Below are 26,263 nucleotides of genomic sequence, written 5' to 3'. Positions count from 1 at the left end.
TATCATCTACACAGAAACTGATACTCTTCCGCTAATCATAGGGAACAATATTAATTATCACGTTTTTGTTGAAACATAATATTTGGTTAAAAAATTCTTTGCTATGAGTTGGATACAAACTGATCTACAGAGAACCCATTTATGAATTCTGATCAGTATTTTTTGTTAATTAATATACTGACAGTATACAAAAATTAATAAGACTATAACCTAGGTACAGAAGAATCAAAATCAGAAGAGCTTGCTTGCAAATTCATTGGAAGGGGAAGGAGGATGAGTGGTGGCTAGGTTTTGAAGCCCAGGAAGGCTCCTTCCAAGCTGAAGAGCCACTTTCACTTCAAATAATTCTCCATTTTCCCTTTCCCCTACTTCTTTCTCCTTCAAAGTTGATTCTATGGTCTCTTCCATGAGTTGAAAGTACCCGGCAGTGCTTCTATACATCTCAAACACCATACCCATCTGCCCACCATGCTCCAGTGTGTTTACCACTGTGGCCAGAGCTCCAAACACCACACCCAACACCACAGCCCACGACCAATTCCAAGGTGAGGATCCCACCATCGCCGATCCCATGGCGGCGATGCCAGTGAAAAGAGGGCCACATATGGCTAGAATTTTGTTTACTTTCAATACTAGTTTGCTTAGCCTCACATACTCTGCAGCATCCTTCCTCTTCAGCACCCCAACAACCTCCCTCATCTCCTCCTCAAGCTTCTCACTCCACCCATTTCTCTCCACCCCCCCACTCACCTTCTCATGTTGAGACCCCACTTCTCTTGGCCACCACACTGCAGGCTCCACAGTTTTTGGGAACTTCTCGAGCATCGTCCCTAGCAAGGGAAGGGGATAGGCCTTGTCCAGCGCCAGCACCTTCTCCATTGCAGCGTTCACATCATTCAAACTGGGGCTTCCAACTGCAACAACAGTCTTGATTTGCTGGTGAAGGTTCTTAAACAGTCTAGCTGCATTCCTTTGCTCTTCTGCAAGCTGAGATGGCTGAATCTTGTTCATCACCATCAAAATCCCAGTAGCTGCTGTGTAGAGTATGGTGGAAGAGAGCTTCAAGGCCAAAAGTGTTGCACCCCCACCACTCAGAGATGCAAGTCCAGCCATTGTTGCAGCTGTGACTGTCATCCCATTTACAGAGTTGAGGAGAAGACGGTTCCAATTATCGCGCTGCACGCCAATATTTTTGTGCATTTCTGATCTGTCCGCAACAGCTTCCATTATAGCGTAAAGCTCCTCAACCACCTTTGAGTTGCAGTTTGCTTCATCATTTCTCATATTAGTCCTAATAAGAGGCTTCATTTCTCCAGAATTTATGGTTTGGAAGCAATTTTTCCTGCTCGGTTCATGAACCAAGTTTCCAGAAGGAAGTTTCAAAACTGAAAGATGGCTTGCCCGGGATTTTGAGGCAGCTGCTCTGATGTCTCTGGGAATATCTGAAGCAGAAAAAGAAGAAAAAAGAAGAGATGATGATTGAATGGTTGCCATAATCACTGGCTGTGTGATGTTGCCTCGGTGGTACTGGTTATGGTGCTGTGAGTACAGGATTTCGAGGCTTTGAAGGACTAATTACGGGTTGAAGAGTAGAGAGACAGGTGATGGAGATACACATATATAAGGTAAATTCAAGTATGAAATGAACGAGCGTGTAACCATTTTCCTACGCTTTGAATGAAGTTCATGGCTTTGACTGAATTATTGTCCTTTCCATGATCATCATCCTGCTTTGATGTCATGAATTTGACTTGGAATCAGTAAATCACCAATAAGGAAACAAAATGACTTATAAATTGAAGGGAAATTATGTTTTGTAACCACGTGTTAAACGTTTGGTTGATATAACTTATATAATCGAAGAAAATGATATAAGATATCAAATTATCAAAATGTTAATTGATCTTTCGCATAAGCTTTTTTAGTCTTTATTACACCACTATTTATGCAACCATAATAATTCTATTTTAACCATTTAGATTTTTTTATTGTTTTTAAATTTCTTTTATAATAATTGAAAATCAACATTATTTTCTATTTTGAATTATAAATAAAAAAAATTACGTTCAAAATCTATTTTAAAAAATACTTTATAAAAAAAATGATAATATGATTTATATTTTTTATATTTTTTTAAAAAAACTTTTAATTAAAAAATGAAAAACTATTTTTAAAAATAAAAATTGAAAATCTCATTTAATACTATTTTTTATATGAAAATAATAAAAAGAAATAAATTTCATTCATTGATTACCCATTAAATTTTATCTGAAAATTTTTTATCTTTGTTTATAATAAGAGTAAAAAAATTCAATATTTAAAAAAAAAATTTAGAAATGAGTAATACTTAATTAGAAATAGAAAAAAAAAACATAAAAATAAAAAAAAAAAAATTTTGAAATTTACTCTCACTATATACCTATGTAGAGGTTAAGGACATTTTAGAAATTAATGAAAGATAATATCTTTCAACTTAAATTTTATATTTTATTTGAGTCTTGAACTTAAATGTGCATGATATATGAATCTTTGGTCAATTTTTGGGTTCAACGAACTCAAAACACAATTCTCTCAAAATTGAAAGGATTAGGGCGTTGGGACGCGTTCATCTCAACAAGAGAAGGGGTTTTCTAGGAGAAATGGTTACCCTCAAGGACTAAGGAGTAGGTAACGACTGACGCACCTGATGGCCAAAGAAAACACAAGACCTGACCTACTGTTCAATGTAAACAATGTATATGCAATATTCAAAAGTTTTTTTCTATTGTCTTTTTCTATACGCGTGAATAGGGGTGTAATTTGACTGGGTTCAAGCCAACCCAACCCTAACTTCATCCCAAGAAGAGTGGAGGCAAGACTATTAATTTCCATCTTGTGTTTTCTTTGTATATGGTCAATATGGACTCAGCCCTCTGGAAAAACAATGTCACAATGCCTGACTGTTTTATTTCATTTAACCTTTTTATTTATATATATTTCGAACTCTTTGTTAGGGAATTGGGTTCCTTAGATCTCGTCAGGGATCTAGGATACTCCCTTTGGTTTGAAGCTGATCTCCACGGCTCAAAGTCAATTTGAAAATTTAATTTGGATAAAAGTGATCAATTGATTCTTGTGGGAGAGGTCCCTAATGTTAAGGAGCTTGGCTCTTTGTTAGGTTGTAAAATGGGGAAGCTTTCAATTGCTTATTTAGGCTTATCTTTTGGTACTCAATTTGATATGGTGGAGGAGAGGCTTCATAAAAGGTTAGCCTTTTTTAAAAGATAATATCACTCAAAGGATGGTAGCTAGGTTTACTTTGTTTAAAAGTACTCTACACTAATTACCTATTTATTTTATATCTCTTCTTATCATTTCTAAAGTGGTGGCTTTAAGATTGAAAAAATTCAATGAGACTTCTTGTGGGGAGAGGAACTCTTGAGAAAAAAACCTCACCTACTCAATTGATATTCTAGTTGTAAAGAGAAGAAATTGGGAGGGTCACGAATAAGGTTTTTCTCCTCAACTAATGAAGCCTTACTTGGAAAAATGGTGTTGGAGATTTACTTTGGAGAAGGAGTTACTTAGGAGAGGGATTATAGTAGGAAAGTTCGGGGAAGAACTTGGAGGATGGTCCTCTCTTATTGGAAAAGAGGGGCATGGTGTCGCCTTGTGGAAGGTGATAAGAAGAGGTTGAGAAGCTTTTAAGGCTAGAACAATATTTTTTGTTGGTAGTGAAAGAAGAATAAAATTTTGGCATAATGTTTGGTGGGGGTGGGGGTATTCTTCCAACTAAAAATTAGGTGGCAAATTCATGAAAGGTCATAAGTGGGTAGGTTGTTTGAAGCCCAGGTTTCATAAGACAGTTTTAAGACTAGGAGTTATGTAGCATTGAAAAGTTATTTAGAAGGCTTTAAATGCTTAGAAAGTGCAGTGAAGATGAAATTAAGCTGATTTGAAAGGCTAGCAAGAGTGGAAACTTCTTGGTGAAATCATTATATTCCTCCTTAGAGTTTGATAGAGGAGTGTCTTTTCCCTTGAAAGTATTGTAGGGCTCTTGGGTACCTTTAAAACCAGGTTTTACATGGAAGGTTGTATGAGAAAGGTTCTTAACCCTAGATCAGTACAAGAAAAGAAGATGGTTGTGGGCTAATCATTGTTAATTGCTGTTTATATATGAGTTCAAAAGAGTTAGTTAAACTACATATAGTAATTCATTGTAGAAAGACAAGAGATCTTTAACATTTTTTGTTTTCTTTGTCTTTGCTTGGGTCTTCCAATATTTTTCCGTGAAAGATTTGTTAAAAAGGATGACACAAGTTTTATAAGAAAAAAAATAGAAGGAAATTTTGGAGGACAACCCCTTTTTACTTGTTCTAAGATTCTTTGGCAAGAAAAAGAACTGAAGGTAAGAAAACCCTTCTAAGGAAGGTAAAAGACCACGAAGAAAATTTCATCCAATTCAATAAAAATGAGGATACGTATAAATCCTCACTAGCTTCTTGATCTTTCTAACTAGTGAAAACATATATCAATGCTTAAGGTGGGAATCCATCATCCCATAAAACAATGAACAAGAAGAAAAATCATACTATAAGAGCTTTCTCAAAAGGTTGATGAAAGAATTTGTACCTTCACCTTTAAGTCCTAGAATAATGCCCAAAAAATAACCTTATTTTCTTCTTCTTTTTTCTCTCTACCACTTTTCACTAACATCCTAAAGTCCTAATGTTATTTATATTTGAGCTTAGAGAATACCCAATAAAAATAACCCAATACATAGGCCTATGAAACTTTTCATGGGTTGGATAAACTTAGCCCAACAACTTTCCTCTCTAGTATATGAGGAAGAAATGTCAATCTACAACTCCATCACATAGAGTTCAAACACACCATATCAACGCACAAGTGAAACATCTACTTAGGAACAACCTTTGTCAACATGTCTGAGGCATTCTTGTTTGTGTGAATCTTATTCAACTTACAAATCAATTTAGTATTTTGCCCAACAATAAGAATCTAGTCAACATATGATAATAACATCACAAAACTATCAACAAAATATTTCTTAAAGTAGATGCAAAGACGTGATTTGGTTCTTAGAAAACCGTGACTCCTCATAAATGAGCTAAACTTTTTGGATCACTATCTTGGAGCTTATTTCAACCCATAAAGCCTTTTCTTCAATTTGGATACCAAGTGTTCTTTCCCCTTTACTGTGAAACCCTCTAGTTTTTCCATGTGGATTTCTTCCTCAAAATTACCATGAAGAAAAATTTGTTTTCACATATATATGCTCAAGCTCAAGGTCCATCTTATCTTGCATAGCTCTCAACCCGTTGCTACTATCCACAGAAGACTTAGTTTCTTGAAAACTCTATGGCTCCCTCTCATAAGTAACTAACAGATACTCAAATGAGGGATATTTGGTAAAACGATAATGCTCTCTAGTCAACCTTGTAGCCTAAGGTACCAAAACCTCCTGATGAAGTGACTACTCCTCCTACTCTTCTTGGTCAACTAGCTCATGTTCAAAAGTGGTACTTATACCACTATCTCTTAGTAACTCTTCAATTTCCTCCTATTCATTTTTTAGTTACTTTAATATAAGAGAGGAATAAGTGTCAACTCAATGAAGTTATCACTTGTACAAATTAGAGTACTACTTAGCTTTGTCAAAATCTCATAAGGTTTGATCCTCTTAGAAGACCACATTTCTACTTTTCACCAATTTCTTCTTGGTTGAATTCCACAACCTAAATCCAAACTCTTCATTACCATTCCCAACAAAGACATATGAGACCACCTTATCATCAAGTTTGATCTATATTCCTTGGGAATATGCACAAAAGTTTTATACTTCAAAATCCTCAAGTGGGAATAGTAAACAACTTTTCTTGTCCACGCCTTCTCTAAAACCTCAAAGTTCAATAGACCTAATGGGGATCTATTTATCAAGTAGTAGGTAGGATGAGAAATTTCACCTTAAAAAACTATAAACAACTTTGCAATCTTCAACATATACTTAACCCTCTAAATGATGGTGTCATTCATCTTTTCAATCACACCATTATGCCAGTAGAGTGTTAAGGATTGTTTTCTCATGCCTTATACCATACTTAATGCAGTAAATTTCAAACTCCCTTGATGTGCACTCACCTCCATTATCATATTGAAGACACTTTAAATTATTTCCAATCTCTCTCTTAACCATAGCATTAACATGTAGAAAATACTGAAAGACTATATCCTTTCACCCGAGCAAATAAATGTATATCTTCCTAGTAACATCATCAATAAAAGTAACAAAGTATATGTTTCGTCTAAGAGTTTTCACATCAATTGGGTCAAACATTAGAGTACACTAACTCCAACTTCTCTAACTTCTTAGATCTACTACTGAAGGAAACTCTATGTCGTTTTCCTACCAAACAATGATCACAAGAAGACAAAGATTCATTTTGGCTAAGGGAATTAAGCACTTCCTTGTTAAAGTTACAATCCTTTCTCACTTATATGACTTAACTTTTTATGCCACAACTTTAAGAAAGTACTCTCTATAGCATATAACTCATTATTTACAAACTTTCTCTTGGGTTTTATACAAAGTGCAACATGCTTTTCCTTTTGCAACAACCAATGAGCTCTTGGTAAGCTTCCATTTGCTTTTGCCAAACTAACTTTCATAATCTTGTTTATCTAAATCAAAACCTGACATTAGATAAATCCATAAATTCAAAACATTCCTTACATTTTTCAATGTCAACTTACAACTCACATTGATTTCAAAGCAAACATCATTTATCCCTACAATCTTTGAGTGACTAAAATCTCTCATCTTAACTATGCCAAAGTTTCCAACTCTGTAATAAACAGACAAGTCCAGGTGAGGAGTAGCACGGTAGGAGGCTACAGTGTCTACAATTTACTCAACTCTTTGTTTATCTACATGCAAGCACTCATATGAGAGCATAAAAAAATCATCACTATTGGATATAAAGTGAAAATAAATCTCACATATGGATATATAAAACCTAGAGAGGAAGGGGGAGAGGTGAATAGGTGTTTTTTAAAACAATTAGAGATGGTATCTCACAAATGCCCACAATTCCCTTGTTTTTCATTTATGAATTGATATTTTAACCTAACGAATAAACACACAAATCACAAGCAACAATGAATGCACCAATACTCCTAAACAAATTACTCAATGCAAGTCACATGCAAATGAGACAACAATCTCCAAACATGATATATAAGACATTGCATCAACATAAAAACTTTTTTTCACATGCCCTTTGTCATCAATCAACAAAAACTAAAATACATCTTGTTCTTTCAAAGATTAAATAGTTATATTTCAGCCCATGCTCCAATTAAGTTAATTAACATAATGCAATGAAAAATACCATAAGCTTATGAAATATTAATCAAAAGATAAGATAAAAAGCAGTGACAATGACACCAATTTTTTTAACATGGAAAACCTTTGAAAAGATAATAATAATAAATAAATTAAAAACAAAAACAAAAACACCATGGGCCTTGAGCAATCAAATAACCCACTATGAAAATAAAATTAGTTGAGTACAAGGTTTTACCTAGCCAAGTCTTTCATCCTCTCCCGAACCACTTGCTTAGAACCTTCAAGCTTCAACTACCATTTTTCTTCTTCAAGAAAACACTTGGAACCCACTCTAAGCTTTAATCTTGGTCTCTTCTTAAGTCTACATAAGAAGAATCTTGATCAGTTTTACCTCAATAAGTTGAATATGAGAGCAATATAAGAGCTAAGATGAAGAACATAGTGAATCAACCAATTTGGAATAAAGAATTTTCACTTAAAAACTAATTTTCAATTCAAACCCATTAATTTTCTCAAAAACAAACACTCCCCAATATAGTAAGAGAAACATGAAACTCAAAACCTAAGGTTTTCACTCTCACAACAACCCTCACCACATATGGAATGAGAGCTTAAATATCAGGGTTTTGAAACCCATCCTATAGTTAAGAGTGATTTGGAAAAAGATGAAGGAATGTAGACATGATTGAAGTTTGATCAATCAGACAAGAATAAAAATGACCTAGGTATAGAAGATATTGTTACCCTCAAGTTCAATCGATCAAAAATTAATCCAAATGACTTAAAACATTATGTTTTACACTCCTTCAACAACAGTCAAATTTTCAATAAAATGATAAGAGTTTAAAAATAAGGTTGATCATTGTTTGCCATCATTCAACATCTCAAAAGCACTTATCATCTCCTTTAACCATCTTCAAACACGAACAACTTGGAAAAGGCAAGTGTCCAATGGAGAATTTTAAGAATATGAGTTCAGAGACATAATGGGAATTTTGACCCAAAATTGTCAATACACAAAATACGTTTATATAAAGGTTATAATATTCTTTTATTTTATTTTATTTTATGATTCTACCTATTCAATTCTTTTTTCCATATGCGATGATTCCTTTTCATATGCTCCTTTTTTCTACAATGGGAACATTTGATTTTATCATTGGATTGGGACCTTCCTTCAGACTTGTAATAGTCTTTCTGTCTTTTATTCCTACTTCTTCCTCTACTTTCTATGACGAGGATATGTGCATTTTCTGTGTGATAAGTCTTCCTTCTTGACTTTTCATTGTACAAATTTCCCTTTACAAACTCCATAAAGAATGCACCATTCATAACAAAGTTACAAATAGTCACAACAAAAGTTTCCCAACTTTCTAACAGTGAACATAGCAACAATGAGGCTTGCAACTAATTTAACATACTCTGAAAAGCATTCAAGTGATTTATCATTAAAGCTCTTTAATCCTTGTAGTTTTTTGTTCAAACACTGACTTTAATTTCTTCCAAAGATCATAAGCATTTGTTTCATTTGCCACATGATGGTGTGAGGATGTATCAATCAATTGCCTAATGAAAGCAATTGTCTTTTTGTTCATCTTCTACCATTCTAAGTAAAAAAATATCCTTGGGCCTAACTCCTTAACCCTCAAGAGCATTTGACAAATCTTTGATGTTGAGAAAATCTTCCATCATAGTCTAATTTGAATTGTTAAGTTTTATCATGGGGGTTGCATTCCCTTCTATTTCCATCCCTTTATATTGCTACAACTAGGTTGTGAAATCACTTGTCAGGAATTTAAAGGGAATTATAGTGTATTCACCCACAAGTTAAAAAAATCCTCCACAATAATAACAACATTTCAACAATAATAACAACCTAACAAAAAATAATAATAATAATATAAAAATATTCAACCAAAATAACACCAAATATAATGTGGAAAAACCCTCCTAAGGGAGGTAAAAAATCACGAAGAAGATTTCCACTTCAATAAAAATAGGGATATAAATAAATCATCACTAGTTTCTTCACCTTGATAACTAGTAGAACCATACATCAATGCTTGAAGTGGATTTCATCACTTCATAAAACAATGAACAAAAGAAAAATTATACCACAAAAATTTTCTCGAAAGGTTGATGAAAGAACATGTACCTTCACCCTTAAGCCCTAAAAGAGTGGCTAAAAAATAACCAAAAACAAAAAGAAGTGTTTGAATTATGATTTTAATCGAGTATCTAAGTTTTTTTTGTACCTCTATAGTGCTTTTAAAATGCTTTCAATTAAATCTAATTGTAAGAAGCATAACAAATGAGCTTGCAAAGCTAAATTTTATTAGACTCCTTTTTACTTGCTCAATCTTTGATTACATAGTACTTATATATGACTTACCTTCAATTCTTTTTACAAAATTATTTAGGTTGCCTTTGGTTTAGGAAAAAATTAAGAAAAAGAAAATATAAAATAAAAATAAAAATAAATAAATGATAAAAATAAATAAATTATATTAAATTTAAAGCCAATAAATTATTTTTTTTATATTACCCCAAACTCATTTCACTTATTTTAACTTTCCAATATAAAGATAAAAGAATTTGAAAAAATATATAAAAAAATTAATTAATTTAATTATATGTCATTTTTTAAAATATTTTTCATACTATAATTTTATTATGAGAAAATCATGTTTTTTTAATATTTTTTTCTCCGTGCTCTTGAGGAACTACGTATAAACTTACGATATGTTTCGTTCTATCCTTTGTTTGTCAATGACAGAGTACGATGAACGGAAGCTTTCATGTCTGGAAGATGAATGCCATGGCAAGTGCAGTAGCAGCATAAGCGCAAGGTTTTCGATCGGGTGTTGATTATTTGCTTTGAGAGCATTTTGAATACGAATACATACTTGAAGCTTCACGTGTTCATTCATTCATCACAGTGAATAAAAAAAAGTAGCCATCTTTATCATGCGTAGGTTGAGAAGGAAGGATCCTCGGAATTCCATAATCCCTCCTTTTATCTTACATTGTTTTCCAGGAACAGCAGTCAGATTTTACGGCCACATGGCTGGCCTCCATTTTTAACTTCCTTGTTCTGCTCCATTTGACTTGGCTTTTTCTCTTGTTCGTGCAAAATATCAAAAGCTTCCGTGGAATTTTCCCAAAATTCAACATCTCGATCATCTCGTACGTGGATCATAAAATGCTAGTGTTTTAAATGTGATACTGTGTTGAAACGCCCACGTACCGACCTCTTTGTCCAACTTGGACCATATGCACATTCAGAAACCATCAAATGATCAATTTCTAATCCACATATTCTTCTCTCATTCAAAGCCTATCTATGCATTCTCCAGTACTGAAAGCTCCATGCACATTTGATTATGTTGCACGTTGTTCACACCCTTCTGTCACATGGGTCATGGAGGTTGACCTCACTACGTTGGATACTATCAATCCATTTATTTTGGAGAACTTTTTTATGCTTTAAACAAATACAGAATTAATTATAATGCTATTCATTTATGAAAAGATCACATGGGATATGTCTCAAATCAGCTGCAGCTTTGTGTTGCTTTCATTGTTTTTATGACCCATCATGCATCTTGAATCTTTTTCAGATATGCACTGAGCTGATTCCTTTGAAAATGAAGGCTCAACAAATCGTTCCAAGTCAATTTGAGTTGAGTTGATGTTCAAATATCAATTAAATTATGATAAAGTTTCGACACCGGCCAGAAAATAATCGATGGTCAACAAATCGATTTCTTAAATGTATTGGCACATTTGTGAATAGGCATTGGTGGAATTTAGGGGCCATGGTATGTAATTCTTCTACGAGCTCATCACACTTTTTCTTTTTAAATTCTATATTTGATTTGGAGAAGATAAAAGAGAGTCAACCGTACAGCATCTGGACATTCCTCAAGCGTGTGGACCTACACAATCTTGCCGACCGTACAAAATTAAGTTCAGCCACAATTTGATTGTAATTAAATAATATGTGTACAGTATAATAATCATGGCGCTTGCTTGACTAGGAAAATATACCATGTATGTAAGTATGTTTTGTATATCGACAATTTCAGCGCAAAATTCTCGTTGTGTTTTGTAACTTTTACTCCTCAAATCCTCCCTTGAACACTTATCTGTATGTACTTGAAGATGATAAGTGCTTTTAAAGTATTGGATAATGATAAACATTGATCAATTATGTTGTAAACTTTTATCATTTTATTGAAAAATGAAGTTTTAAGGAGTACAAAACATGATATTTAAATATTTTCGATCAATTTTCAATTGATCGAATTTAATTAAGGATAATAGTCTCTGTTGTATCTTGTTCTTTTATTCCTCTCTAATCGATCAAATTTCAATTTATCTGCACTCTTTCATTTTTTTTCAAATCCTTTTTAACTATTAGATGACTTTCAAAACCTTAATACTTAAACCCTCTTTCTAAAAGTGATGAGGACAACTTTGAGAATAAAAACTCTATTTTTGAGCTTCTTACCAAATTAAATAGTGTTTGCCTTGAGAGAAAATCACGTGGGTTGAAGTTCAAAATCAATTTTTGAGTGAAATTTTTTTGTTTTAAATGGGTTGATTCATTGTGTTATTCATATCTAACATATTTGGGGTAAAAACCAAGTTTCTTCTAATGTAAACTTAAGAAGAGGTCAAGATCCAAGTTTGGAGTGGATTCCAAGTATTTTCCAGAAAAAAAAAAAAAAAAAAGGGTAGTGGTTGAAGCTTTAAGGTTTTAGGCAAGTAGTCAAAGAGATGATGGAAGGCTTGGGTTAGGTAAATCTTTATACTTAACTAATTTTTCTTCATAGTGGATTATTTGATTGCTTAAAGTTTGTGATTTTTTATCTCCTTAGAAGTTTTCCACATTAAAAAAAAATTAGTGTAATTGTCTCTTTATTCTATCTTTTTATTTATTTATTAATATTTCATTAGTTGATGATATATTTATATTAAGTTATGTTGTTTATTTAATTGGAGCATGAGCTGAAATTTGGCTATTGGAGCTTTGAAAGAATAAGATATATCTTTCTTATTGTTAATTGATGTTGAGGGACATGTGAAAATGAGTGGTTATGTTGATGCAATTGTTTTATATATCATGTTTGAGGAGTGTTGTTTCATTTGCATGTGATTTGCATTGAATAATTTGTTTGAAAAAGTGTCGGTACTTGTGAGTTGCTTGTTCATACTTAGATAAAAAAATAAAAAAATAATAAAAATTCATTGGAGAAAAGTAGGAGAATTGTGAGTATTTGTAAGACACATTTTCTAAATGTTGCAAGAACACTTATTCCCATCATCTAGGTGTTATCCACAGGTAAGATTTATCTTTAATGTACACAGAAATTGATGCCCTTCCGCTAAACAAACGGACTATTAAACACAATTCTAGACAAAGTGAATAACATTAATTATCAGGTTTTTGTTGAAACATAATATTAGCTTAAAATTCTATGCTATGAGTTGGATACAAACTGATCTACCGAGAACCCATTTATGAACTCTGATAAAATATAAAAAAAAAAAAGTTGTTGATTAATAAACTGACAGTATTAAAAAATTAAAGGTACAGAAGAATCAAAATCAGAAGAGCTTGCTTGCAAATTCAGTGGCAGAGGAAGGGGAAGGAGTGGTGGCTAGGTTTTGAAGCCCATGAAGGCTCCTTCCAAGCTGAAGAGCCACTTTCACTTCAAATAATTCTCCATTTTCTCTTTCCCCTACTTCTTTCTCCTTCAAAGTTGATTCTATGGTCTCTTCCATGAGCTGAAAGGACCCGGCAGTGCTTCTATACATCTCAAACACCATACCCACCTGCCCACCATGCTCCAATGTGTTTACCACTGTGGCCAGAGCTCCAAACACCACACCCAACACCACAGCCCACGACCCATTCCAGGGCGATCCCACCAACGCCGATCCAATGGCTGCGATGCCAGTGAAAAGAGGGCCACAAATGGCTAGAATTTTGTTCACTTTCAATACTAGTTTGCTTAGCCTCACATATTCTGCAGCATCCTTCCTCTTCAGCACCCCAACAACCTCCCTCATCTCCTCCTCAAGCTTCTCACTCCACCCATTTCTCTCCATCCCCCCACCAACCTTCTCATGTGGAGACCTCTGTTCTCTCGGCCACCACACTGCAGGCTCCACAGTCTTTGGGAACTTCTCGAGCATCGTCCCTAGCAAGGGAAGGGGATAGGCCTTGTCCAGCGCCAACACCCTCTCCATTGCAGCGTTCACATTATTCAAACAGGGGCTTCCAACCGCAACAACAGTCTTGATTTGCTGGTGAAGGTGCTTAAACAGTCTAGCTGCATTCCTTTGCTCTTCTGCCAGCTGAGACGGCTGAATCTTGTTCATCACCATCAAAATCCCAGTAGCTGCTGTGTAGAGTAGAGTAGAGGAGAGCTTCAAGGCCAAGTGTGGTGCACCCCGACCACTCACAGATGCAAGTCCAGCCATTATTGCAGCTGTGACTGTCATCCCGTTTACAGAGTTGAGGAGAAGACGGTTCCAATTATCACGCTGCACACCAATATTTTTGTGCATTTCTGATCTGTCCGCAACAGCTTCCATTATAGCGTAAAGCTCCTCAACCACCTTTGAGTTACAGTGTGCTTCATCATTTCTCATATTAGTACTAACAAGAGGCTTCATTTCTACAGAATTGATGGTTCGTAAGCCATTTTCTCTGTTCAGTTCCTGAACCAAGTTTCCACTAGGAAGCTTCAGAATTGAAAGATGGCTTGCCTGGGGCTTTGAGGCAGCTGCTCTAATGTTTCTGGGAAAAGCTGAACCAAAAGATGAAGAAGAAGAAGAAGAAAGAGATGATGCTTGAATGGTTGCCATGGTCACTGGTGATGGTGTGAGTATAGGTTTTCGAGGTTTTGAAGGATTGATTATGGGTTGAAGAGTAGGGAGACAGGTGATGGAGATATATATAAAGAAAATTTAAGTATGAAATGAAGGAGCGTGTAACCATTTTCCTACTCTTTGAATGAAGTTCCACGGCTTTGACTGAACTTTTTCCTTTCCATAATCATCTTCTGCTTTGATGTCATGAATTTGACTTGGAATCCGTAAACCACTAATAAGGAAACTAAATGGCATAAACCTGATTAGCAGGTTAGGTTGGGACTCATTTTTCTCAACAAGTAGGGTTTTTGCTAAGAGAAATTTTTACCCTAATGATTAAGGAGTAGATACGCACCTGATGACCAAAGAAAACAAGGACCAGTGAACCATGTATACGCAAGACACAGTCCTTTTTCTATATATAAGCCTGAATAGGGGTGCGCCTTGGGCAGCTTCAACTCAACCCAATCTGAACCGAAGCTGGTTTTAGGTCGGTTTCGTCGGTCTCATTCACAATTTGAGTTGGACTCAGGAAATAAAAAGGTAACATGAATCGAAGTCGGATTGGATTTAGGTTGGGACGTCAGGCAAAACGTATGAAATCCAATTGAGTATTTAATAATTTTAATTAAATAACTATACTATATGTATATAATATCATATATAATTAAATTTTATAGTATATTATTTAAATTAGTGATATTTAAACTTTAATTAACTTCTAATCTTCACAAGCGAATACCCTTTTTCATTTTGTTGATAACCTTCAAATGATAAAGGACCTCTAACTTCTAAATAAGGAATGCAATGAATGTGAACCTAGAACCCATCTAGGAACACTAGGACATACTTTTTCATTACCATACTTTCTATCCTCACAGGACCCATAAGTACATGTGTAGTAAAACTAGTGACCTAAAAGGGGAGATTTCATCTAGCTTCTTATGTGACATTTTAATGTTTCCTTAAGACGCCACAAATTTGGTGTTGGGCTCACTAAATTTAGAGGCTTCTCTAATTAACTTATTTTTGTCAAACCTAATGAAATCGCTATAGTTGATGTGTCATAACCTCTTGTGCCACAATTCAATATACACGCCAAAGACTAATTAGTGTTAGGATTGATTAATGCATATATAACAGTTGTCAATAGTCCAAAATCCTAATAGGATACACTTTCTTTTCTTATCAAAACTTCACGCCTATCTTAGAACACTTAACCGATTGTTACATATTTAACTAATACTAATCAAATTTGCTTTTAGTCTTTCAACATTAAAACATCCTTATGCAAATGAAAACTAGGTAAGATAATGGATCTCTTATCTTTCACACAACCCATACTCCCATCTTCAAAGGTAGCATTAGCCCCATTGAAATACTCAAAGATGGTGAAGAATGGTTTATCTCATGTCATGTACTAAAAGCACCCACTATCAAAATATCAATCATTAAGAACTCTAATTGTAAGTGTAATGAAAGCTACCCTCCAGGTAAGATCATTCTTTCTAACTTGGACTCAACCCTTGGGGCAATGCTACATCGAATCTTCCTAGATTTAGAGTGAGACTTCCTACTTTTTAAATAATTAAGATTCGATTCCTAAGAGAGTTGGATACACTAACGAAAATATTCACATAATCTTGGAATATGTCAAATAGCTTGTTATAGCACTCACAATCATTGCTTCTAAACCTATGGCATAAGACACATGTAAGAGAGGTCTTTGAAGGAGTCTTCTCATTGGCTTAACAAAAGTATTCTTATCACTACTAGGATGATAGATTTATTGATATAGCCAATACCTTTCTTACCAGTAGTTGATTTCCTCTTAGAAAGTTGATCATCTAGCTTTCTAGTACTAGGGTGAATAGGTAATTCTCAAAAATTTATGCCCAAATGGTATATAGATATCTTGGATTATTAGTACACAAATCAATTCTCATATAACTAATCTAAAAGGCATAATTGAATCTCATTAGTCAATTTGAGATAGGCCTAGAGTTATTAATTTAAGATATTCCATTTGGGCATAAACTTTTAAGGATTACTTATTCACCCTACATGGATTGCCTCAAACCTTTATCAATACAAAATCCATGGATCTTACAATTTGTGACAAAAATTCACTAAATTTGAATAATCATACACAATTTTAATTGATTCAATGCTTCTTCCTACAAGTCTTATACCAACCAATACATAGACATATTCTTCATGTTTATGAGGCAACACACTTTTGTGCTCCTTAATGGATCCACAAAACCATATTGAAGCTCAATAGCTCAAATACTTGATCTCTATCTTCTTCTTTGCAAGGGCTTTCAAAATTTTCTCATCAAAACCTTGATTTTGAGAGTTTAGCATCAATGATGAATTAATGACAAAATATTCTCTTTCTCTTAGTGTGTCCCTTTAATAGGGTTATGAAAAATAGTTTTCTTTTTATAAATACAAAAACCCGATTAGAATAAAATGAAGAGTCTAATAAAGTTGAAAAAAAACCTATAAGAAAACAATATTTTAAATTCCTTAAGTCTTTTAGACATTTTTATACATATATAATATTAATTTCACTATTATTTAACCAAAATTCAAAACTATATATGCACCTTAGTTTCAATTTTTGTCTTCAACTTAAAAATGTAGTATAACACTCCATGATAATGAAGTAGCTTCAAATCAATAATTTTTTAAACAAAAATTACCAATTTAAACTAATACACTAACAGTCTATATTAAAAATATACATCAAGTTTAAAAGATTTTGCAAATTAAGAACAGTATAAGCAGAAATTTTAAAAGGGCAAGCATGAAAAAAATGGTTGAGAAAGAAACGAGACAGATATAACTTGGTTTTAGGAATGACTTGGATTTTTGTCTTAACATTTTCCTATGATCTTATTTTCATTCAGGTGGTTTAATTCAAGTGAAAATTAATCTCATTTTTATCCACATGATTTAATTCGAGTAAATATTATACCAAGTAGACAAATGAATCAAGTCCCCAAGATATGATTCATATTTGTGAATTAAATTTCACAAAACCAAGCTATCTGCATAATATTTTTAACTGGACCAGGCCAAAAACAACTGGAGATAGTATATAAATGTGGTGATTTCAGGGCAAGATCACAATAAGATAGCATTCACAGTAAAGAAATCAACCGCAAAAAGAATAGAAATATCTATGCTAACAAGGTTCTCCCATTTCAACTATGACATCCCGCAATAGGAAAACTCAGTAAAGGGTGAGTCTGAGAAATGAAAACCTGCAAAACTTCTCCTTCCTTTTATTTTGATTGGATGAGTGGAGTCTGTCTTCATATGTCAAGAAGCAGACAGCAAGGGTCCTCCATGACTTCTTTGATGCGGTGCAAGAAGAACACTGCCTCTCTTCCATCAATTAGCCGATGGTCGTATGTCAAAGCAATGTACATCATTGGCGTTGCAACTATGTTGCCTCCAACGACCATGGGACATTTCACTATAGAGTGCATACCCAGGATTGCCGACTGTCAAAGATGTTAGAATGTGTGAGGTTTTCTGTTTAATTACCAAAGGAATCTACTGATAGGGATAACCAGAGGGTTTTATGACAATTTATCATCAGGGCATGAAGGAAAAAGTATGTTTTCTAGATTATTAAAAGAGAATCACCAAAATTTCAACTTAATGCATCAGTAAAGCCTTGAACCTGAGGGGGATTGATGATGGGAGTACTCAAAAGGCTTCCATACACACCATCATTGGATATTGTGAATCAACCTCCGGCCATCTCATCAATTGATATGGTTCCATCATTTGCCTTCTTGGCCAGTGTGTTGATCTCCTTCTCTATCTCAGCAAAATTCATCCTACCAGCATCACGAATAACTGGAACTACGAGGCCCTGTTGGGAAATAGGATTATGAGGGGACAAAAAAAATCTCAGGGCCACATGCATGAGCAAGGACCTCAGTGTGATAAGCCACAGGTCGGCGCTGACAAAGCTTTGGAGTTCCAACAGCTATGCTGATATCTATATAATCTCTATATATGATATCATCCCCGTCAATGACCGCATTGATGATAGGCTGATTCTGAAGCCCACTTACACCAGCCTGCAATATAATACAAAAACATATATATCCTTAAATTAAACTACAAACACTGGGCAAATTTCAACATTTAGGACATGCTGTTTACCTTAACAAACCCTGACATAAATCCTAACTTCACGCCATGCTTTTCAAAAAATGCATCTTTATAATCAGAACAAAGCTTCATCAAATTGGTCCTGCGATAAGCAGCAAGCACAGCAAAAAACAGACAAAAATCACCAGAAGTGCTTGATAGCATGCTAAAATGTGTCAGGCAATTTCAATATATGTTGATATAGAATCACGTCAAGTCATGACGCAAATTTGTTTAGTACAACCTGTAAGCAAACCAGAGACCATTCTCAGCTCAGTTTTATTTGGCTCTTCAAGCACTCTGGTCCTAGATTGTTAACATGTGAACTAGGTCTATCCAATTTCGGTTGATGACTTGGGTAAACCAGTTGAAGCTCAAAACAAACCCTAACATATTTTATACAGTCAGATAAGTTACAAAATAAGATCAACCTTACACTGATATGCATTTATAAAGCATCCACATTTCACTTAATAGTGTAGGTCATTAACATTGCATGCAAATAAAGAAAAAATGAAATTTTTCAATAAGTTGGGCCAAGTCCCAGTGAAACAAGATGCAAACTAAATTCACTTGGCCTTAACTTTGACTGATTACTTCTATGGTTCAGTCCAGACTTCTTCATGCTTCAGTTAGGTTTTGGACTAAAAACTAAGAGATAGGGACCAGCTTTGGTCAGTACAATTCAGAGTGGAGTTTAACCAAAAACAATTCCAAGCGGAGTTCAACTTTATCTGAGCAAATTGACATGGACTCCTAATATTATAAATTGGTTGAATAAATAACATACATATCAACTTCATTGAATGTTGTCAACAGTGCAAAAGTGTTTTGAGAATCTTTCAAATGCATTGCAACCCGTTTCCAAAGCCTTGTCATGGGAACCTGTAATCAAAATAGGTTCTAAAAATATTGAATCTAGATGACGAAGACTTCTTTACTAAAACATTTGTTTAGCCATGAAAGACATAACATTAAGGAATTTCAGTTTGTGTTTGAGCAAAAATGACAAGACTTACGCATCTTTCCCTTTCCTTAGGAGGAAGCATGGGTTCTGAGGCAGACTGTTTAGGAGGTGGTGATGAGGGTACTTTCAGCTTCCCCATAACAGGAGCTATTTCAGCTTTGGATTTTTTATTCTCATTTTTAATTTCAGCAGCAGGAGGTGGCTTGGGAGCAGCTTCATCCAATTTCTTCTTGGATGAAGCAACATGGGTTACACTCTCACCAGATTTTGAAATGACAGCAATCTTAGTACCTGGTTCTACAACATCTCCTTCCTTTGCAACAAACTACCAACAATTAAATACCAAAGCCAAAGTTAAAAATCAGCATTCTAATCTTTTATAAAGGTAAAAAAATACATAAATAAATAAATAAAATGGTAATGAACTTAAAAGTAAAGGGTATATAGCAGAAATCCAAATCTATAGATATTTTACCTTCTGGATTACACCCACCTTGAGACTAGCAACATCAATTGTTACCTGATGAAAAATAAGAAATTCAAGAACCAAAGGTAATAATTTCCCTACACAACCTAGAAACCTCCAATTACAACACTTAAATACCACTTCAGAATTTGCACCTTATCTGTCTCAATTTGAGCAATAGGCTCATCAACTTGCACACTGTCACCAGCATCTGCTCCCATGACATCAGAAGTGCATAATCACTCATTCAACATTATAAAGAATGAATAACCTTATTAACGAAACAATTGGGATAGGTACTGGGAAAAACATACTCTTCAAGAATTTTGCCAGAATGCCGTCGCTAATAGATTCACCCATAAAAGGGACAACAGCATCAACCAAATCACCTTCATTGCATGTATATAGAAGAAATAAAAGCACACAGATTTTAGACTAAATACAACTCAATTGATACATGTGTGTGTCTGCATGTGCATGACTAAGTATGATGATGCTGAGAGGCAAATGGAACATATTCGGGTTTATGCATTAGCTTGAAGAACATTTGAATTTTTGACACCATCTTTTCAGACAGGGTAATCCAGATCTTAATTGCTCCAAGACTAGATCAAGCCAGTCATTATCCATGTATTTTGATAACCAAATCAACATCATGGCATTTTACTTTACACTTAAGTGGGCAGCATAGTTTCCAAATGCCAGTGCGATATCCCAAGAAATCATGTGCACACTACCCTAGATGGATGCACTATACGCATCTCTATGATGGATGTCAAATATAGTACTGTGTTATTTAAGTCGATCACATGTATGTTCCTCCAAAAATTTTTGTTTGGACACAAGATGTGAAGAGAGCTTCACTGAAAGAAAACTACAGCTAACAAATTTGATGCCACCTCAACTCAATCATATTAAGAACAATTACATTTAAGTACTTTCTGCCTACATATAACACGGACACACGTAATTTAATAGGAATTCACCAAGAGAGACATGCAAATATCAAACCATTGTCTGAAGAAAAATGCCTGCTCTGCATTTGCATGGTAGCCTCTGGATGAAGGAAGGCAGCAACTTCCCTGCATAAAAAAATAAAATAAAATAAAAAATAAACAAAAAAAAAAAAGAGAAAAGTGCTAAGAAGTAGCAGGTCAGGAATACCAATAGCCCCATTTTTAATGAATTTCTGCCTTATTTAGCCTTCTTCATTTTACATTGCTTTTAATGAACTGGGATGGATTGATATCTCTATTTAACCTGTGTTTGAAGTAAGGAATGGACCATTCCACAGAGGGAAAATCATGGTGCAAATTAATTCTATAATCTATCCCATCTGTTCCTACCATACAAATCAGGGATCACCACAATCTGGGATTGTAGCAGGTTTGGTTTTTTAAACATCTTCCACTAGTCGAATGCTAGTTCTTAGTAGCTTTTAGCATTGCTATTCCTAATTGTGGTGCTCAAGAAACCACTAAGCATGAGGCCCACTAAACTGATGAGTATGATGATAAGTTGGCGTCACTGACCTTATTGGCCTTAGATTAACTGAGCAGCCTGTAACAAAGAGAAACTCTTTAAGGAATTAATCACCAGGATAATGAATACTGCCACATGTATATAGCAGCATTTGAAGATTACCAGGTAAAATGAGGTGACGGAAGTTCTGAACATGTCCAGGCCCTTTTGATGAAGTAATACCTGTTCAAGTGCTTAAAAAATAATAACTTATAAGAAAATTTTCCGATAAACAACTGGAAAGCCAACCCCAATTTCTAAAACTTTAACCTCGAGATACTAGAAATCACAAACATCCAATAATTATGAAACTAATTATACTTCACTATTAATAACAATAAGTATCAATGAAGACAAATGGAACCTCGGAGATTTTGTAATTTCTCACAAAATTTTCCAAGATTCACATTCCATTGAAACAAACAGAGACAACACAACCAAACATAATGATAATGGAATTATACCAATAACGACATATTACTACCAATTTACAATGCTGTCAACCACATTATCCAATAGAAACAAGGTCAGCAACTGAATCTATTTATACCTCCTTTCCAGAAGTTGAACATATTCTATGCGCTGATACCGAGGGCCTAGTTATCTTCAAAATCTGGTACAAAATCAAATGGGCTTCAAAACAGTGAAATTGGATGATCAAATTACAACACCTAATAGCATGCTTCAATGTCTAATAAAAAATGAACTATTTCATTTTCATTTCATCATCATAAATGCGGTCATTACAAGTCATTACAAGAAATGCAGCCACAGCACAATCTATATGTGATATTCCACATTGAATAGAGGGAAAAAAATTATTGACACTAAACATCTATGAGTTTTCTTAAACATTTAGATATGTTTTAAAGTTACGAGGGTTCATTAAGCCCAAAGCAAATAATATCCACACAACTGGGGACAAGTCATCCCCAACCCCAATGTGAGTCCTTGTTTATTCGACCATGCAAAGGGTGTCCGTCTATTTAGCCTCATAATCTCATGGAACACAATGAAAACGTCATGTCTATGCAAGGGGTGATTGCAATATCTCATATCGGATATGGAAAAAAATGTTTTGGGTCCTATATATGTATAAACTCTTCTTAATCATGTAAATGCGTTTAGAATTAACAATATCTATACGATTAGATGAGAGTCATTACAGAATGACATCAAAGTTGATCCCGACCCAATGTGGGCTTTCATTTAGTTGCCCCCAATGGGTGTCTAGCTGTTTCTCCTCCCAAGGCCCTTAACACAAAAAGGGTACAATATATACGCACTTGGAGCGGGTTGTTACACCATAGCAATTATTCCAAATGGTATCCAAAAAATCCTAATTTTGATCCATTACCATATGTGGTGAAAACGCTCACAACTTTCATAAACCGCCCAATAACAAATAGATTTGAAGCTTAAACAGGTATGTATACATACAAGCTAATCGTTTAATTTTCATAGGTAAACTAAATAGTGGTTAACTAACATCACACAGCTACAAACCCATGAGAAAATCAAATCAATGGTACAAAAGATAGGGTTCTAACCGAAGCAGACGAGCCTCGAGAAGCGACGCTTCGCCTTACAACACCAAACATCATTCGTCTGATCCCACAAAACGGCCTTCAGTTGCCACCGTGTAGTTACCGAGAACCAGTGTGTAGTTACCGAGAAAAAAATAATGACAAAGACAAAATAAAAGTTCCAAACTTGGATTATGAAAAAAAAAAAAAAAAAAAAAAACCAACACGAAAAATAAGATCGGAAGTTTTTTGTTCTTTGTTCTTTTGTTTTCCAGATTTTTTCTGGAGAACCAAACAGAGGTGGAGAAAAATGAGAGAGAGAGAGGTGCGACCTGATTGGAGAGATTAAGGAGGATCTCGGCGATGTTTGATTTTCGCTGAAGAGAAACGAGCTCACGTTAGCTCCAGAGGCGCGCCAAGCTTACGTTATAGCTTTTGATGCCCTCTCTCTCTCTCTCTCTCTACAAATTATTTTTTTATAAAAATAAAAATATATTTTTATCAGATTTTTAAAATATTTTTTTAAGAATATAAGATAAATTTGTAAATTTAATGTAAAAGTTATTATATTATTTATAGAAGTTATTAGTTTTTTTCTCCTTTAAAAATACAAAGCCGTGAATATATCTAAGCACTTTTTATTATTTAAAACTAGCTTTTAAAAATAAAATGAAATAGAAAATAATTTTTTGAAAACAAAAATAAAGTTTAACTTTTTTTTAAATGAAAGAAAACTAAAAATTAAAATTAAAAATTAAAACCATAGAAGGCAAGTAAAATAGAACAAGATTATTATTCTTTTCCAATTTCTTTAAATTTCCTTTAATTTTTTTTAATTTTCTAGTTGAGAAAACATATGGATTTCAAATCAAGTAAGACATAATATATAATTTTTTTTTTAAACAATTTAAAATTAAAAAATCAATCCAATCAATAAAAAAATTTCATAGACCAAATCTTAAATTTTTTACATAAATGTTTATTTTTCTAGATTTTGTTATTAGAAAAATGAATTTCAAAACTAGTGACACTTAATGCATATAATTCAATTATAAGCCTAATAATATTTAAAAATAATTTAAAACTTAAATATCAACTTAATTAATAAAAAGAATTCATGAGAAAAATTTGGTTCAAAATGTCCTAAAGAAAAACAAAAAAAAAATCTCTAAATTGAGTGAGACATGGTGTTTTTGATTTATTAAAAGAGTTATTGATTTTTAAAAATAACTTAGAACTCATAAATAAAATCTTATAGGATCATAAATCCATAGATTAAAATTGGTCCAAATTAATTTTCTTGCTACTCCTATGTACATAACCATAGTTTTAATAGATTTTCCTATTGAGTAAATAGTGAAAAGTGCATTGAAATTTTTTTTTAATGAGTGTAGTAACTTTAAAAAATTAATTTAGAACTCAAAAATTAGATCAAATAAATAAAAATAAAAATAAAAATAAAAAAGGTCAATAGATGAAACTAGTCTAGAATGAGCATTTCTTTGTTACGTATAATTATATTTTTCAAATTTTTTTAATAGGTAAAATAATTTTAAATCAAATAAGACTTAAAGTTTCGTTTGATAGTGATTCTAAAATTGTTTTTATTATTTTTAATACTTGAAAATTTTTATCATTCAAATATTAGAAATATTATAAATTAAAATCACTCTCAAAAGCACTTTTAGAGTGCGTTTTGTAATAATTTTAAAAAGTATTTTTAATATTTTTAATATTTAAAAAATAAAAATTTTTCAAGTATTAGAAAAATTAAAAACACTTCCTAATCTTTATCAAACGCACTTTTAGTGTGTTTTGTAGTAATTCTAAAAAACATTTCTAGTCATTTTAACACTTGAATGATAAAAATTTTTAAGTGTTAAAAAGATTGGAAGAGCTTTCTAAAATCATTATCAAATCAACTCTAGAATGTTTTTAGGAATTTTTTATCAAATATCCTTACTTGATAAAATAATTAAAAGGGTCTGTCATTCTTAAAATCTTTATAGCCATAACATGAAGATGGGATATTTAAAGGCCAGTAGTTGTTTTAAGACGTAATTACATAATTAAAAGGAGCTTTATATCCTATAAGATCAAGAGGTCAAACTCAAAAATATCATCACAACTTTAAAACACGTCTCTATAGTTACAAAAAAATCGTACATATATAACATCATAAATTGATTTTTTTTCAAGATATATTCATAGAATTAAAACTAATACCCAAATTTTCAAAATTTTCTTTTTAATTTTTAATATTCAAATTATCCTTTTTCAACATGATATTCTTCTAGTTAATTAATAGCATATTCACCATATCATATAAAATTAAAGTGATGATTGAATACAATGAGAGAAAGACTTGATATTTGGGATGATGTGAGTAGTGAAAACTAGAATGCATGGCAATTGAGGTTAATTATATGCTTTGATAGGATGGAAATCCACGTGGAAATTGATAAAAGGAGCATTGTTCATGTCAAATTTTAAAAAATATATATATATGATTTTATAGAAGAAAAAAAATATAGAAATGGGCCATTAAATTTCTTCCAAAAAAGGTCATTGAAATAAAAATAAAAATAAAAATATAAAATATAAAATATAAAATAAAAAATAAAATAAAAAATTGAAAAAAAGGAACGAAAGTTTTCTTTATGAATTTCTTTACATGGTTTAGCATCTTATTTTAATTATTTTTGAAATATTAATTAAAGAAATCAATCAAACATATATATGGAAAGAGCTTATTCTTCATTAAGATTTGAACTCAACATCATACAAATAATAATGCGAACATGCCATGAAGTAAAATTACATCACAAATTAATACATTTGAACATTTAAGATCCATGCAATAACCATGCATGAGAACATTTATTTCTTCTGCATGAACTTAGGGCAATCCACCTCCAAGTCCACCACCAGCACCCCCACCAAATCCACCACCAGCTCCACCGCCTAGTCCGCCACCACCGCCACCGCCACCGCCACCACCGAAGCCTCCTCCGGCCCCCCACCCAGCCCAGCCCCAGATCCAAAACCGCTACCAGCTCCACCTCCGAACCAAGACCCACCACCAAGCCCTCCACCGCCACCGCCACCGAACCCTCCGCCACCACTTCCTCCAAGCCCACCCCCTGCTCCGCCACCAAAGCCAGCTCCACCGCCTCCACCCAAGCCGCCACCACCACCACCACCCCCACCACCTAGCCCTCCACCATATGTAGGATGATTAAAGAAAGTCTTCTCATCCTCCAAATAATCCTTTTGGCTCACAAGCTTCCTAGCAAAACCAGTGGTGCAAACAACAGCGCCAAGAAGCAGAAGCAGAAGCAGCTTAGAAGCCATTTTTTCAGGGAATGATACTTAAA

At 33.7% G+C, this 26,263-nt stretch overlaps 3 protein-coding genes and 1 pseudogene across 3 annotated transcripts; all 4 read right to left on the bottom strand.

Annotated features, from left to right (window-relative positions):
• Window positions 1–231: 231 nt before the first annotated feature.
• LOC117908121 (probable F-box protein At4g22030) lies at window positions 232–1,494 on the bottom strand. Its single transcript, XM_034821791.1, has one exon. The coding sequence runs from the start codon at window positions 1,492–1,494 to the stop codon at window positions 232–234; it is 1,263 nt and encodes a 420-aa protein (XP_034677682.1).
• An 11,464-nt stretch (window positions 1,495–12,958) lies between these two features.
• LOC117908119 (probable F-box protein At4g22030) lies at window positions 12,959–14,224 on the bottom strand. Its single transcript, XM_034821790.1, has one exon. The coding sequence runs from the start codon at window positions 14,222–14,224 to the stop codon at window positions 12,959–12,961; it is 1,266 nt and encodes a 421-aa protein (XP_034677681.1).
• A 3,329-nt stretch (window positions 14,225–17,553) lies between these two features.
• On the bottom strand, window positions 17,554–21,521 carry LOC117908384 (annotated as a pseudogene).
• A 4,099-nt stretch (window positions 21,522–25,620) lies between these two features.
• On the bottom strand, window positions 25,621–26,263 carry LOC117909328 (glycine-rich protein 5-like). Its single transcript, XM_034823327.1, has 2 exons — window positions 26,042–26,263; window positions 25,621–25,895 (listed from the first exon to the last, which is right to left on the bottom strand). The coding sequence occupies exons 1-2, from the start codon at window positions 26,238–26,240 to the stop codon at window positions 25,786–25,788; spliced, it is 309 nt and encodes a 102-aa protein (XP_034679218.1). The 5' UTR covers window positions 26,241–26,263; the 3' UTR covers window positions 25,621–25,785.

This window comes from Vitis riparia, chromosome 19 (genome assembly GCF_004353265.1).
Source record: "Vitis riparia cultivar Riparia Gloire de Montpellier isolate 1030 chromosome 19, EGFV_Vit.rip_1.0, whole genome shotgun sequence".
Classification (NCBI taxonomy): Eukaryota; Viridiplantae; Streptophyta; class Magnoliopsida; order Vitales; family Vitaceae; genus Vitis; species Vitis riparia.
The sequence above is the reverse complement of the archived record's forward strand: the minus strand, read 5'-3'. Positions and strand labels throughout refer to the sequence as shown.

Excerpts from the sequence above, each read along its gene's own strand:
- LOC117908121 (XM_034821791.1), bottom strand. The coding sequence starts at position 1,494 with ATGGCAACCATTCAATCATCATCTCTTCTTTTTTCTTCTTTTTCTGCT.
- LOC117908119 (XM_034821790.1), bottom strand. The coding sequence starts at position 14,224 with ATGGCAACCATTCAAGCATCATCTCTTTCTTCTTCTTCTTCTTCATCT.
- LOC117909328 (XM_034823327.1), bottom strand. The coding sequence starts at position 26,240 with ATGGCTTCTAAGCTGCTTCTGCTTCTGCTTCTTGGCGCTGTTGTTTGC. Across the intron at positions 25,896-26,041 it reads AGGCGGTGGAGCTGGCTTTG|GAGGCTTCGGTGGTGGCGGT; the intron begins GTGGCGGAGCAG and ends GGGGGGCCGGAG.